A 14778-nucleotide genomic window follows, 5' to 3' on the forward strand; every position below is an offset into this window, starting at 1 on the left:
GAAGTTGATGGAGAGAATGTGAAAATTTGGAAAATATAGATCTTCTTGCGCTGAAATTAATCTCTGGGCTTTAGTTAACGCAAAACAATGTGTGAAGCTTGTTTCGTTTCTTCAGGATCAGTTCGGTTCGGAGAAGATGGAACATAAGCCTTTCTACGTCGGAAAGAATCAACGTAAAAACACGAGTATTTTCGAACGCTGAAGGTCGTGTCATGTCAATTTCGGTTGCCAACAACACTCGCTATAGCTCTCCCCAGTCGTCTACACGTGTCGAAGCGGTCAGGTCGAGCTTGTTTCCCCAGTACTCCACTCCATCAACAGCATATTGATCCGGTAGGTATCCGGATATGTCAAAGAATTTTTGGAGACATTGCTTTTTCAGAACTTTGCCCGAGGCCGTCAGGGGGACTTGCTCGTGATCCCTGAGAACTCGTAAAAGTGCAGGTAGCTTGTACGCAGCAATATTGGCGGCGGCGAGGTCTTGGCGTATTTTTTGGAGGGTGATATCGCCATGTTCTTCTGTGACGGCGTTCCGCTTGCGAATTCGAACGAGCGCGGACACTAACCCGCCAGCCTCGTGATCTGGAACCGGAATGACGTGAGCCTCAGAGATGTATCCAAGGTCCGTCAGGATTTGTTCAATCTCCAGGACAGATATCCTGTACCCATGGAACCGAACCCCTTTACAGTCGTTGTTAGCTTTGCCCTAAAAGAAAGTCTATCATTCAGGTCATATAGAAGGCACATACAATCATATGAAACTCTGCCATCAAAAAAATAGTTATCTCCAACGCGGTGGGCATGATCACCAGTTTTATAGAAGCCTTCATCGTCGAATGCAGCATGTGTGGCGGCTGGGTCATCGATGTAGCTATTTTGAGCGTAAGTGAAAAGCCCTGCAACGGTGTAGCAACATCAACACCCGTACCGGATGAACATGCTGGGTTTCTTAACTAGGATTTCTCCGTGGTCACCCTCAGAAAGCTTTACTGTCACCCCGGGAATAGGCGTCCCAATGCATCCCTTGACGGCACTCAGCGGTCAATAGAAGACAAAGGATCAAAAGAATTCGGGACGTACATTCAGTAAGGCCGACTCAGCTGAAGTTACCATTAAGCCTCCACCCATCTCCGATATCCCGTACGCATTTCTGATAGGCATGTTCATCAAATCCACAAAGAACTGGCGAGTCGCCGGATTAAGGGCTGAGCCGCTCGAGTATACGACTCGGAGACTCTGAGCACCACTAATGTATGCGTCGCGATCTTCAGTCGGCAGATCCCGGATATGCTCGTTATAGTATTCCATCAATGTCCTTAGGAGTGTTGGACATGCGCCCATTTCCGTGACCTGACCTTTCCGTAAAATTTCCCAGTATCTCTTAGGGTCAGGTCCACCATTAACGATATGTATTCTTTCCCCATTAATAACGCTGAATATAAGCCCAGTTGCGCCCCCTATCCATTGTGGCTGGCTAGATGAGAGATAGAGGCCGGTTATGGGCGGTATGTCTTCTATCTCGTAGAACAGCTGACGCGGAAGAAGAATCCCTTTCGGAAGCGCAGTTGTGCCAGAGGTAAATAGGATAAGAGATCCAGCGTTAGATGGGAAGCACAATTCCTTATCAATTTCCAATTCTAGGCGTAGGTTTGGCCGCAACCCCGCCCGTGTTATGGGAATTATATGCACCTTCTGACCATTCTGGTTTCGGGCATAAGCTCCGATGGCTTCGGCCGTTTCAAGGGTGTCTGCATCTGCGAGGACGCAGGCTGCCTTGCTCTTTTTCAAAAAGTATAACGCTTCTTCTGGGGTGACAGTTTTTCCTATCATCGGCTCGCATCAATGACTTGTTTGTTAGCATGAACATCTTTTCGTAACCCACCCAATGGTACACATACACCTCCTAATGCCGCGATGGCCAGGAAGCTCACGATAAAATAATATCCAGCAGATACAACGAGCGCTATCGAGGCGGCCTCTTGTCGCAGACACCCTTTCTCGTCGAATGAAGAACTTGGCAGTCGATTTTGCAGTATTTTTCGCATGTGCATGACGTCTGCTACCAAGTGATCATAGCCGGCATCTATCCCAGACTCGTCATGGATGATCACACCGGCATTTTCTATGCACCGTCGGCGAAGTCGAGTGAACATGGGATCGTTGGGGAACCCTTGGGTTGAGAACATAGCACCACACCCCGAGACGGACGGTATATCCGGTGATGGGGGCCACTTACGGCGAAAATAAGATGCCAATGTCGATATAAGAAAGGAAAACATATTTAACAAACACTTTTCATTGAGTGTTCTTCGAAAGGTCACCCGTGAAAAAAAGCACCTCATACACTCATGTGACAGTTCCAACAAAGACAGGGACATATAGGCACAAAGTAAAGGTTCCACAGGCCTCTTTAAGGATTCCATGATGGCATAACTTGGACAAGGAAACGAAAGGGGCTTGTGCAGAGGCCACTGCTCAGGCAGCCTTCGAAGAGCTGTCACTGGCGTCAGGAAACCTTCGTCGATGAATGCAGGGGATACCTTGGTCCGATTTGAGACTGGACGGATCTTCTTGAAGGATCAACGTGAGGCACCAGAGAGGTAAAAAGTTAGCTGAAAATAAGTATCAACATGAGATTGGCGCCTCGTAAAGAGCGCCCTATGAGGGCACGAATAGTGTCTGTGGGCGGCATCACGTAGCTGTCTGCGGCCTAGAGTCTTCTCCTGGCTTGGAGATCTTCGAAATCCACTTCATTTAATGGGTTGACCTTCTATGACATCTCTCTATGACGAAACGAAGGTTCAAGGCTACTGAGAGAGAGCGCGCGACGGCTTCGGGTGCTGCTGATCGGTTGAACCTTAAGCTCTTGTTCGCTGCGTGCACCAACAGCCACTGAACCTTCCTCAACTCTTACCCAATTGGCAGCGGTGAAGAGCCTTCAGCGAAGGTAGAGGGCAAGGAGTAGGATATATGAATCTCTACGGAGTACTCCGTAGAGAAGTTCTCCTTTAAAAGAGTACCAACCCTGAAATGGAGCGAAGAGCTTGTTTTTCCGGCTTTGTTCCCGCAGAGTAGCCTGGTGTGGAGTGGCGCGGAGACCGCGGCCGGGGGGGCAATATGTATTTCCGTTCCGCTGCAGAAGAAATCTCCACAAGCATTACTCAGCTTCCGGCCGAGGCTCGCAGCTCCCCGACTCTCTCCAAGCGGGTTTGCTATTTTGGCAGAAATATCAATATACCAACCTTTTTTTTTCTTTTTTTTTTTAGGTCGTTTAGTTCGTGCAAGTTGCTACCTGATCCCTTCTGTTTTTCCTTGCCGCGAGTTAGTTATCTAAAGTGGCCGAGATGCCCGACTTCCCTTCCCACTCCTCTTCATACCTCGCCCCGCAGCCAATCCATCCAAAGCGACAATTCACAGAATTCGCCCTACCAACCGACTCTCCCACGTCCGCCCCGACCTCTGGCCCCAGAGATGCACCTCGCAGCGTCAAAGACGATGAAATAAGTAGAAGTAGTAGCCATAATGCCGCAGACGAAAGCGACGCCTCCACCGCACCTCTACCCGCCTCCATCATCTCTCCCGCCCAGACTCCCCCCTTGACCCCCGGCAGCTTGCTTCCTTCTCTCCTATCTCCGCAACCCGGAACGAAAGACCGTCCCCCATTCACAAAACCTCCGAAGCTTCTGCCCAGACTACCTAATGTCGAATGCATCGTTCGTGCTCGCATACCCACCACCAGTGGCTCGGAGATGTTTTTGCACCTCTATCAGAACGACGTCGATAATAAAGAGCATCTAGCAATCGTGTTTGGTAATACGATTCGGAGTAGGAGCCTTGATCGGGTTAGGGAAGGGGAAACGGAGATGGACAGGATGATTCGCGGGGCATATGTGGGGAGATTACGGCCAGGAAGAATTAGCAGTCGGTACGATGACGACGATTCGGCCGAAAAGCCTTCGTCTGCATCCCCAAAGATAAAGGATCCAGGAGAGGAAAATGAATCGTTACCGGAAGAGAGTGCAAGCGGGGAAGTCAAGGCCCCGTTGGTCAGGATACATTCTGAGTGTTACACCGGCGAAACGGCCTGGTCGGCTCGCTGCGATTGCGGCGAACAGCTGGACGAAGCGGCAAGATTGATGTCGACTGACCCCACGGGAGGCGTGATTATATATTTGCGACAAGAAGGTCGCGGGATCGGGCTGGGAGAGAAGCTCAAAGCTTACAACTTGCAAGATCTTGGTTCGGATACCGTGGAGGCTAATTTACTTCTTCGACATCCGGCGGATGCGCGTAGCTATGGTCTGGCGACTGCAATGCTTGTCGACCTTGGATTAGGCATTGATTCTGAGAACGTTGGTATTCGATTGCTTACCAACAACCCCGACAAGATTCGGGCAGTCGAGGGCCCGAATCGCGAGGTTATTGTGAAAGAAAGAGTGCCAATGGTGCCATTAGCCTGGAGCACTAATGGAGAGAAAGGGATTCGGAGTACGGAAGTAGAGGGATACTTGAGGACGAAGGTAGGGTGCCCTTACAAAGTGTCCTTGAGTGTGGTGCTAACAGCTACCTTTTCCTTAGATTGGGAAGATGGGCCATTTACTGAGCTAATATTCTTCTCCTTCTCCTTTTCCTTTTTTGAGATGATTAACCGTGTGCGATTATATCTACCCACCCAAACCTTGTTTTCATTTGACATGACACTTTGATTGTTCATGTTATACGGATAGAGCATTTCTTATTATTCGATGAGAATTAGCTACTTTGGTGATTTAATTTCAGATATTTCTTACTTCACCCTACATACCTCTTTCTCGCGTCTTGGGTGTTGAAGTATTATTTTTCATCATGACACGATGTTCGTCCCATGTTTCTGGCTTTCCCTCCCCTGTATACTTACATATCTTGCTTAAGAGAACTTCACGCCTTCCGTCCACGAGCAAAAAACAACTGTTTTTTCCCACCCATTCGTGGGGGCAGTTCAGATTCCTCTTTGTGCCAGACATAGTCCACATCCTTGCATCCTGCTTCGTTTAACAATTTCTCCATGTGGGCCTTATCAAATCCGTGGTGCGCGATGGTATGTGCCGCCGGTGCATCATCCAAGACCCACGTCTCGCCCTTTTTTGCGACGTCAAAATCGATAATAACTACCGTTCCGCCGGGCCGGAGTCGCTCCATAAGCCTATTGATTGTCCGCTGCGGGTCTTCGATGTGGTGCAGAGCTAGAGAGCTGATAGCTAGATCAAAGTCAAATAGCTCCTTGTTTTCAATCAGAGATGGAGAGATCTCGGCCCCCGTGAGATCACCGAGGACTGCGTGCATCTGGGATTCGGGGATGCCCGCTTCGCGCGCACGACGCTTATATTTGTCCACCATGCCTTCTGCAAGGTCGAGGCCGATGACCTTGGTAAAATGGGGACGGAGAGCCTGGCTCAGAAAATGCCGTTAGCCGCAAAAGTGCCTTTTGTCTGCAACATACCATCGGACGATTTAAATGAAAAACAAATATAAATTGGTCATACATGTGAAAGGAAGCCATCTCCACAGGCAAAGTCAAGCATTTTCCTCTCCCCGACGTTCTTGGGATCGATGCCCATCCAGGACAAGTTCTCCTTTAGATGGCTTTCAATCTGAGCCGCAAGGGCCCGAACCCAGTCGTGGTCGAAGGCTTTCTCCGCATTTTCGCTGCTCAATTTGATCAGCAAAGTCCAGGTCTTCATGTTTGGGCTGTAATCTCTATCCGGGATGTTCAAGGGCAGACTTTAAGAAGTCCCTGGCTGTGACGGTCATACCTCCAATATTCCTTATTCTTGGAAGCATAGTCTCCTGTATTTCCGTGGTGATAATGGTGGTGGTGGTGAGCCATGATTATCGTCCTGGAATGTCAAGCGTGGACTGAGGAAAGTTGTTGCTTTTTTATACTAAGGGATAGATGTAAATTCAGAACGATGCTTGGAAAAGTCGTTTTTTATGCTAAAGAACCAGTCTGATTCAACGGGAAGTTAAGCCATATTTATAGCTTGCGCTTCAGGTATTATTTGTCAAGTAATGGCCACTTCGTTCAGAAGGGATTTCGAAGTATCTCCTGCTCCGGCAGCAATCGCGGACACTTTGCGGAGACATATTTACTAGTTAATGGCCTTTGGACCTGGATTACACACCATCCATCGCATGCGGACCCTGTTAAGCGTCATGGCGGATCGTCCCGCTCCACCCTTGGAAGGGAACGTGCTTGATGATGAAGTGAATTATTTCTCCTTCGATGTGTACAGGGATTTCGGGGGTATGGAAGTGCTTTGGCGAATGGGGATGTCCGGAGTGGCGGACTCCGCTCGGAGCGGGGCACCAACAATGTAATTATCATGTCATGGTGCTACTCGCCCGCACAGACTGATGAGGCTGTTGCCTAGGCTTCTGGGAACGATTCTGACTGCTTGGTGCAGCTGGGGTCAACAATAGAAGCACTATTTCGGTACTTTAGCCATTCACGGGCCCCATATGGAGTACGAGAAGCGGAAACATTTCGGAGAGTTTACGGGAACATTATCAAAGTGCTTCATACGCTGTCCAATAGTCCAGGCTATTGGAGGAGGACTGAACAAGATCCAGTTGGTGCTGTGTGTTGGTTCGTACTAAGAGCTGGGAGAGACAGAGATATCCACCAATTTTCCTTGGGTTTCTCAGGGGTTGGAATATATTCTCCTTCAGGCTTATAGATGATGCCAGGAGTCTAAATATATATATGGTCGGATCACACAGATACCCCCGCCTGATCTGCTGGTCTAGTCAAGATGGAGGGGTTCTAAGTATCTAAACTTAGGACCAAACCCGCTGACAATAACTCGAAGGCTCTTACGTTCATATCAATCAAACCACTCCGTGTCTCGGAGGGCGGGCGCCGAAGCGCAACATTTCAACCATGCCACCCAACAGCGCAGCGCTCCAGACTGATCTTCAACCTTCAAGTTCGCAGTGCAGAGATCTCAGACAACCCAAGAAGTTCTCAACCATGGTTTTGGATGGGCAGAGAGAGCATCGAGGGCAGCATGGTCCTGTGCACGGTAACTGGTCGCGGTAGGCCACACAGCAAGCCAGGCGGAAAACGCCAAAACCGGCGGAAGAGCTGGCTGGTGCCAAGCCATGTCACGCCGCAAGCGCCACACTGCGAAAACAGCGCTTTTCCTCTCTGGGACCGCGGCTCTCCGGATTCGGCGATGCTCTAACCGTAACGGGACTAGCGTTCTGGTCGAGCCTCGCCTTGGCACCAACCGACGCTCGAATCGGCCAGGCCTTTTCGCTGCTGTGGCGTCTGGGAGAGTCGAATCATGCACGACGGCCAATCACTGCGGCCAGAACTCTCCCACACCTCGAATCAACCGCCTCAGTTCGCCCTACCATGAAGTTTCAGCGGGAGCTTTTCCAAAGGTCATATGGGGTGCTGCTCAGTCCACCGGTCCGATAGCAATGTCTCGTCGACGATGAATAAATGAGCCACATCAAGGTTCTGTTTTCCCCTATCCGGACCTTCATCGGAGCTCCCCGCCCCCCCTCTCCGGCACCGTATTGACCCCAAGACTTTGGGGTTGACGTTTGTTCAATTGGCCTTTTTTTTTTTTTTTCCTATTTATCCTTTTATTTATTTTTTTTTTAATTTATCTCTCACACGGCTGTTGGATGGCAGCTTGATCAGGTGTTGCAAGTTTCCAGTGCCCGGAACTGATATTCGGAAGCCGGTCACTTGCCACCTTTGGCTGGCAAGGGCTGATCAGGCCTGCCCGTCTACTCCCCAGACCACAATGGACCATGCGTTGCACACCTCCCCCCATGCCGCTCAACCGGAACCAGCTTCGACGGTTACTCAGCAAGCTCCCCTTCTCAATCCTGCCTCCAACCTCCAACCTAAGATCGATCCCCCGACGAAAGATGATGAACCGCCGTTGCGCTTGGTTGCCGGGAAGAAGAGGGCGGCCACGGCTACGTCCAGAGGTGTCGCCAATCTTACCCCTGAGCAGTTGGCCAAGAAGCGCGCCAACGACAGAGAGGCCCAGAGAGCCATTCGGAAACGGACAAAGGCACAGATAGATGCGCTTCAGCAGCGGGTTCAAGAATTGACCTCCCAGCAGCCCTATCAGGACCTGCAGGAGGCACAGCGCCAGAAGGAAATGATACAGGCAGAAAATGAGGAAATTCGCAGGCGTTTGGGGTCTGTCATGGCTATACTTCACCCTATCCTGAGCCCCACGAATTTAGCCACCAACAATGGCCTGCCCGTTGATACAAGCGGAACTTCAAATGAGTCGAGCCGGCCCTCGGATCGCCTGGGGGTGTGGGCATCGCAGCTAGATTCGGTCGTGCATTCCCCTGCCCCTCAGTCGGACACCTCGTCACAACGGCGAGCCTCGGTTTCACACACACAAGAGCATTGCCTCAGAACTCCTGCGAGTCTCGAGTCGTTACCTAGTGGTACAACCTATACCGGGTCGCCACGCAGGGGCCAGAGCCCATCTCCCTCACTCTCGGGGCCAATGCAGGGACTCAGGCCGAACTGGCCACCGACCACTGCAGCTGCAGCTGCAGCTACAAATTTCACTGAGCAGGCACTACCAAAATGCAACGCATTTGATTTTCAAAAGCGTAATCTTGTTCATGGGCTCGAATTTTCCGGCTCAGGTGAGAGGTTGGGCTTGAACTTTCTCATTGATTCTTCTCGACAGGGCTCAAAGGTCCACGAATTGCGCCCCAGCGCTCCATCCCCATCCCATGAGGGGCAGCTGCGCTATCAGCATCAGGTGCAGGTAACTTCAACGAATATTTTCGATACTACTATGCCACCATTTGTCATCCCTATCCGAAATGCAGAGCCAACGTGTCCGCTCGATTGTATACTTCTCAATTTCCTTCGCAGCCGTCAAAGAGAAGCCGCTGAAGGTGTATCCAAAGGTCACCTCGTGGGACCCCCTTATCCAAGTGTCTCGTCACTATTGAATCCAGAGAAAAGCGACAATTCCCACCCGCTTTCCAAGGTCTTCACCGATATAATTAGCAAGTTCCCTGACATAAGGGACCTCCCGGAGAAAGTTGCCGTGGTCTATGTTATGTTCCTACTTATGCGCTGGCAAATTTATCCGACGCGAGAAAACTATGACCGTCTTCCGGAATGGATTACTCCGCGAGTCTCCCAGCTTGTCACCCCTCATCCACCTTGGATGGATTATCTGCCATGGCCACGCATGCGAGATCGCATGATTGCATGCCATACGGACTACGATTTTAGTAACTGGTTCATCCCTTATACGACAACTTTGAGTATAAACTGGCCTTACTCTGATTCCGACGCACTAATAGCGATCCCAAACTCGGAAGAATATGTGATCAATCCGGTCTTTGAAAGTCACCTGCGGAATCTGAACAACTGGTCCCTTGGGCCAGCATTTGCAAAACATTACCCTGATCTAGTTGATACATGTCGGATAAAAACTGATCCTTGGGACACCTCCACAAACGGAGCTTGACTTTCTTACTTTAATCGTCTTTCTTTAGTATCCTTTTCTTTTGTTTTTCTGGCATATATTAGCGCACACATGGGCGTCGTCCCCAAATCTTCGGCTTGGGTTCCAGGGTTCACGGCTTTTTGGCGTTTTTGTTCTCTGCGGGAAAGGCCAGAGGACACATGGTTTCTTGTCTTTGATTTGATCTTTGGTTTCAAAAAGATTTTTCTACCTCTTAGCATAAGTGCCCAGTTTCTAGATATAGCCAAGTCATTGCGGTTCTTGTTGTCAACACTGCTCAGGATTAGGGGATCCTTATTTGATTTTTGATCACAAGGATAAACATGCCAGAGTAAAGATTGAATGATAGGATAGTCGCTTCCCAACATGCTGGGTTGCAGACTTTGTTTTCGTAAAGATGTTGGTTCGCTGTCGAATGTTGCGTTTGCACTGAGCTCGGAAGCTCTGGGAACGGGCAAACCGTCACTCCCTCACTAAGCCCCATTGGGCGACGCATCATCACCTCCAACTCCGCCGTCGACTTGTATACACTTGCGCCAGCTACACAACACCGACGTAAATTCCGCTTTCTATAATCCTCTCCTTTCTTAATTCCAATTATCATTTAAACCTAAATATCCGATATACCCTAAATATCCCCCGAAGATGGCGGCCGAGCCTCCGATTGGTGTGTGTGCCAGCTCATCTCCTTTGTCCCCAGTTCACTGCTGACTAGACGGCCCACCTGGATCACAGTTCTCGATGGAGGAACCGGTTTCTTAAAAGTCGGATATGCAGGACAGGCACGTCCCCAGCGCATCGATGCAAGCCACCATGCAAGCTAACTCGAGCTGTTTCCGCAATTGCAGAACTTCCCAGAACATCAGTTCCCCTCGATAGTGGGGCGTCCGATTCTCCGGTCCGAGGAGCAGGCAGGGGACATCGTTGTCAAGGATATCATGTGTGGCGATGAGGCTGCTGCGGCGAGATCGATGTTGCAGATTAGCTATCCTGTATGCTGAATCGGCTCCATTTGTTTTTATCGGGGCGCCTTCCCCGGGGGTGATCGTGCGTGATGTATGATGGGAATTCCGGTGCTGACCCTCTTGGCTGATGCTAGATGGAAAATGGAATTGTGAGGAATTGGGATGACATGCAACATCTGTGGAATTATACGTTTTACGATAAGATGAAGATTGATCCCACCGGTCGCAAGATCCTCCTCACTGAACCACCAATGAATCCGCTGAAGAACCGGGAACAGATGTGCGAGGTCATGTTTGAAGGATATAACTTTGGCGGAGTTTATGTTGCTATTCAGGCTGTTTTGGCCCTCTACGCGCAAGGTACTTTCATCAGTGACTCCTGCATAAAACGAGTGTTCTGTAGCTTCCATACTGACTCTCGCTAGGTTTAAGCAGTGGTGTCGTAGTCGACTCTGGCGACGGCGTAACACACATCGTGCCCGTCTACGAATCCACGGTACTAAACCACCTAACCCGCCGTCTTGACGTCGCCGGGCGAGACGTCACCCGCAATCTCATCGCGCTCCTCCTCCGCCGAGGCTACGCCCTGAACCGAACAGCCGATTTCGAAACAGTCCGGCAAATCAAGGAGAAGCTTTGCTATGTTTCTTACGATCTAGAGCTCGACCAGCAACTGTCCGAAGATACCACCGTTCTCGTAGAATCATATACCCTCCCCGACGGACGAGTGATTCGGGTGGGAAGCGAACGATTCGAGGCCCCGGAATGCTTATTCCAGCCACACTTGGTCGATGTAGAGCAACCGGGAATCGCCGAATTTCTCTTCAACACTATTCAAGCCGCGGATGTCGATGTGCGCAGCAGTTTGTACAAAGCTATCGTCCTCAGTGGTGGAAGCAGCATGTACCCCGGCTTACCGTCCCGGTTGGAGAAGGAATTGAAACAACTATGGTTGACCAGGGTACTAGGTGGAAACCCTGAGAGATTGAACGTAAGAAACCAACTCTCTTTTATGCTACAAGGGATGCTAACGATGACCTATAGAAATTCAAAGTCCGCATCGAAGATCCTCCCCGCAGGCGACATATGGTCTTCCTTGGTGGAGCTGTGTTGGCTAATCTTGTAAGCGGATATTCTCGAGCAAACGTGAAATTCATTTACTAACAAGATCCATCACTGCTGCAGCTCGCAGACAAAGACAACATGTGGATATCCAAGCAGGAATGGCAAGAACAGGGCCCTCGAATCCTGTCGAAACTTGGTCCTAGATAATGTCTCGATTAGCATACCATACATGAGCCTGAGCTTACCGAGTTTGACAATATATGATATCATTTGAAGCTCGTTGCACCGCATAGGTGTGTTTCGTGATATTCATTAGAGACTCCGTTTAGCCCAACTGTCCATAACGCGGACCATAGAATTGTCACCACATACATAAGTCCTCCGTATAAAAAGGCAGAAATACATTCCCTCAATCCCCAGTCTAAATCCCACCAGTGACTGTTGCCCAAAGAAAATAGGAAAATAAATAAATAAAGAAATAAAGAACTTAAATCATCGGAGTTAAAGGGAAGAAGAAAATAAGTTTATCTTTATCAAGAAGAAACCACCAGATGCAATACCGTCCCAGAGCCGACGGAAAGTAGCTGAAAATGCAAAATAGCAGGAGAGACATGCACCTTTTTCCACATAAACTCGCGTATCTTTGCAAAACGAAAAGCCCCCATGAGGAATGAAACCATGGGGCCTTAGTCGTCGGTCTCTGCATCCGACCCCTCCTCCTCTAATCTTCGTCGCCTCTCTTCGTCCATCTCCCGATAGGTACTCCAACTCAATAGCAAGAATGCAATGATGATAAGGATTCCACCTGTTATCGACGCACCACTGAGTTCTTTGTTGTTCCACTTCCAATCGACAAGAGCGACGAGGAAGATGGTCAGGAGGGCGGCGACGGAGGAGAGGACGGGCGATGTAAGTGAGATAAGGACAAGGAAGGAACCCGAAAACGCTAAAAACAGTAAAATAAGGGTCAGCGTCTCGGTACAGAATAATTATTGAAGAGAGTTCGGGTGCCCGTTGGCGCGACGTACTGGCATTAGAGATAGTTGAGATGAATAGAAGCCACCTTGCTTCTCCTTGTGGCCATTCAAACGTCTCCCATCCGAATACGTGAAGGATCGGCAGAGGGATCCAAAGCACGAGGAGCGTAAAAATCCCGATTAAACTTGCGAATGTGTTCGCAAAAATGACGCCACGTCCGGGACTGGTGCCTTCGGGGGGACAGGCCAATCTCTTGTAGAGAACCTCGTAAAGGCCATACAGCACACTTCCAGCGCCGATGATAAGGTTCCCTAGAGTACGATTGGACGCCTTTTCGGCTTCCGTTTCGGAGGGTGGGATACCGTCGGGGTGACCGCCGCCGTATGCGACGATTATAACCCCGATTATGGCGACACCGACCGAGAAGACTTTATCGAAGCGCAGCTTATCGTTCAATAGGGGAATCGAAAACGCATATGCGAAGAAAGCAGAGCAATTGTAAATCGCAGTCAAGTCGCTCCCCGTGGTCAAATTGACAGCAACGTACCACGACCCTCCGGCAACTGTGAGAGCCGTGGTCACGATTGCAGTCGTTCTGATTATATAGGGAATAGGGGACTTGTGAGATTCGCGAGAGGTAAGATGGAGATCCTGAGATTCTACCATCTGTGCAGTGGTCCGTAAAAGATAGACGTGTCGACGCCAGAACGCAGCCCATGGCAAATGTCGCTTTTGGATTCGAAGGATAAGGAGTTGCACCGGCCATAGGCAGACCCAAGAGCCATGCGTCATGTAGCTATTGTTTAGATATAACTGATTAAATCATTGTCCAAATGGGAAACGCGGAGGGAAGGGAGGAGGCGAAAGAAGCCTTTTGAGTGATCCGTGACCGCGACTCACAGCATGCAATATGGTTTATCCCATCCGAGCTCCTGTTGAATGAACACGGCTGTCTGCGTTTGAACAGTGAAGCTGATCAAGCTCAGAACGAGAAAGAAAGAAGCAATTACGTATTTCCGGCGAGTGGCTCGCTCAGAATCGTAGTCTGGAGTTTTGCTTCTGAAGGAAGATCTCCTGCTCGCGTTGGAAACAGCCCTGCTATCCGCTCCTCCAACGAATGGTACATTCTGCTGCCGCCCACGACGCTCATCTTTCAACAACGGCACGTTGCTCCGGCTCTCGGCCTGGCGACTTATCGACGGTCGGGCAAGAGCCATTTCGTCATCTGTCTGGTCGTCTCCGGATAGACTTGTACGGAAGGCGTGGCGATTGTCGTCAAATTCTACACGGTGTTCCGACGAAGTGGACAAGGAAGCCGCCCTCCGAAATTCCTCCTGGGCTGAGCTACGTCGTTGATGCAAAGAACAACCTGGGCTTGGACCGACAGACCTGTCTCTGTGAATCCTACCAATATCACCCTCGCTGGCCGGAGTCGACGTCATCCATGCGGGAAGAAGGGTCCGAACTGGAGCGTCGAGCGAACGAGTCTATTGGACGTAAACTGGCCTTGACGGCACTCAACCTGTATCGGAAATCCTTGCGCGCATTTGTCGTTACGCAGCAGTGTGAATGTCGTCGGCTTGGCCGGATTGGAGGAAAGAATACGGAGTACTCTGTACTCCGTAATGTGATTAAATAATCTAAACGCTGTGGGTCAAGGTTGGATAACAGAACACGAAGGCTTTGATAAAGGTGTTTGGGAGGAGTATTGGGGGGAAAGGAACTGAAATAAAGTGGAAATGATCGAGGGCGCCAGTTTATTGGAAATGTTGCACGGAAATATCAAGATTCTCTCCCACAGCCCTCTCTGGTTGAGTAAAAAAAAAAAAAAGGGTAGCTCCTCCGACAGTGGTGAGTGGCCTTTGGACGTCAGGGGTAACTAGTTATCAAACCAGCCAAGCCAACGATTATGTCATTGCACTCCAGTCATGTGACTAGGGTAGATTATGTAATGTAGATAGGTATTAGTCAGCAGATGTCGTGTGCGGCTAGCCGGTCCCCAAGGGCAACGAGCAGCCAGACGGATGGCCATCGCGACGACAACAGGCCCCGACCGGGACAAGGGCGAGGCCAGCACGGCGCTTCAACTGGCCGCCGTCATCCCACCATCCAGTTTGGCTAACTCTTTCGAAGGACAGGGCCTATTCTTTAGTACCATGATGGTCTGACATTGATCGTCCCCTTCACAGAGATTACTAACGCGGCGGCCGCTCCGACGAGGCAGATCTCCCCGCTTCCTTCAGGATCGATTTACGAAGACA

The 14778-nt window shown here is 50.0% G+C and overlaps 6 protein-coding genes across 6 annotated transcripts; 3 read left to right on the forward strand and 3 right to left on the reverse strand.

Moving 5' to 3' along the window:
* Positions 1-241: 241 nt before the first annotated feature.
* Positions 242-2292, reverse strand: D8B26_005704 (uncharacterized protein; the record flags this gene model as incomplete). The annotated part of the gene is made up of 5 exons (XM_003069263.2): positions 1883-2292; positions 1081-1823; positions 929-1023; positions 750-871; positions 242-681 (listed from the first exon to the last, which is right to left on the reverse strand). The coding sequence occupies exons 1-5, from the start codon at positions 2277-2279 to the stop codon at positions 242-244; spliced, it is 1797 nt and encodes a 598-aa protein (XP_003069309.2). The 5' UTR covers positions 2280-2292.
* Positions 2293-3273: 981 nt separating this feature from the next.
* Positions 3274-4610, forward strand: RIB1 (GTP cyclohydrolase II). Its single transcript, XM_003069264.2, has 2 exons — positions 3274-4520; positions 4579-4610. The coding sequence occupies exons 1-2, from the start codon at positions 3345-3347 to the stop codon at positions 4606-4608; spliced, it is 1206 nt and encodes a 401-aa protein (XP_003069310.2). The 5' UTR covers positions 3274-3344; the 3' UTR covers positions 4609-4610.
* Positions 4611-4723: 113 nt separating this feature from the next.
* On the reverse strand, positions 4724-5963 carry D8B26_005706 (uncharacterized protein). The gene is made up of 3 exons (XM_003069265.2): positions 5793-5963; positions 5523-5685; positions 4724-5427 (listed from the first exon to the last, which is right to left on the reverse strand). The coding sequence occupies exons 1-3, from the start codon at positions 5864-5866 to the stop codon at positions 4918-4920; spliced, it is 747 nt and encodes a 248-aa protein (XP_003069311.1). The 5' UTR covers positions 5867-5963; the 3' UTR covers positions 4724-4917.
* A 1637-nt stretch (positions 5964-7600) lies between these two features.
* Positions 7601-9781, forward strand: D8B26_005707 (uncharacterized protein). The gene has a single exon (XM_003069266.2). It carries the CDS (start codon positions 7797-7799, stop codon positions 9510-9512), a length of 1716 nt encoding a protein of 571 aa, XP_003069312.1. The 5' UTR covers positions 7601-7796; the 3' UTR covers positions 9513-9781.
* A 501-nt stretch (positions 9782-10282) lies between these two features.
* Positions 10283-12031, forward strand: ARP2 (Arp2/3 complex subunit, actin nucleation center). Its single transcript, XM_003069267.2, has 6 exons — positions 10283-10291; positions 10358-10501; positions 10609-10834; positions 10900-11465; positions 11519-11596; positions 11660-12031. Exons 2-6 carry the CDS (start codon positions 10448-10450, stop codon positions 11744-11746), a joined length of 1011 nt encoding a protein of 336 aa, XP_003069313.2. The 5' UTR covers positions 10283-10291; positions 10358-10447; the 3' UTR covers positions 11747-12031.
* An 82-nt stretch (positions 12032-12113) lies between these two features.
* On the reverse strand, positions 12114-14346 carry D8B26_005709 (uncharacterized protein). The gene is made up of 3 exons (XM_003069268.2): positions 13418-14346; positions 12568-13313; positions 12114-12485 (listed from the first exon to the last, which is right to left on the reverse strand). Exons 1-3 carry the CDS (start codon positions 13957-13959, stop codon positions 12226-12228), a joined length of 1548 nt encoding a protein of 515 aa, XP_003069314.1. The 5' UTR covers positions 13960-14346; the 3' UTR covers positions 12114-12225.
* Between the last annotated feature and the right edge of the window lie 432 nt (positions 14347-14778).

The sequence above is a fragment of the Coccidioides posadasii genome, chromosome 3 (genome assembly GCF_018416015.2).
Source record: "Coccidioides posadasii str. Silveira chromosome 3, complete sequence".
Taxonomy (NCBI): Eukaryota; Fungi; Ascomycota; class Eurotiomycetes; order Onygenales; family Onygenaceae; genus Coccidioides; species Coccidioides posadasii.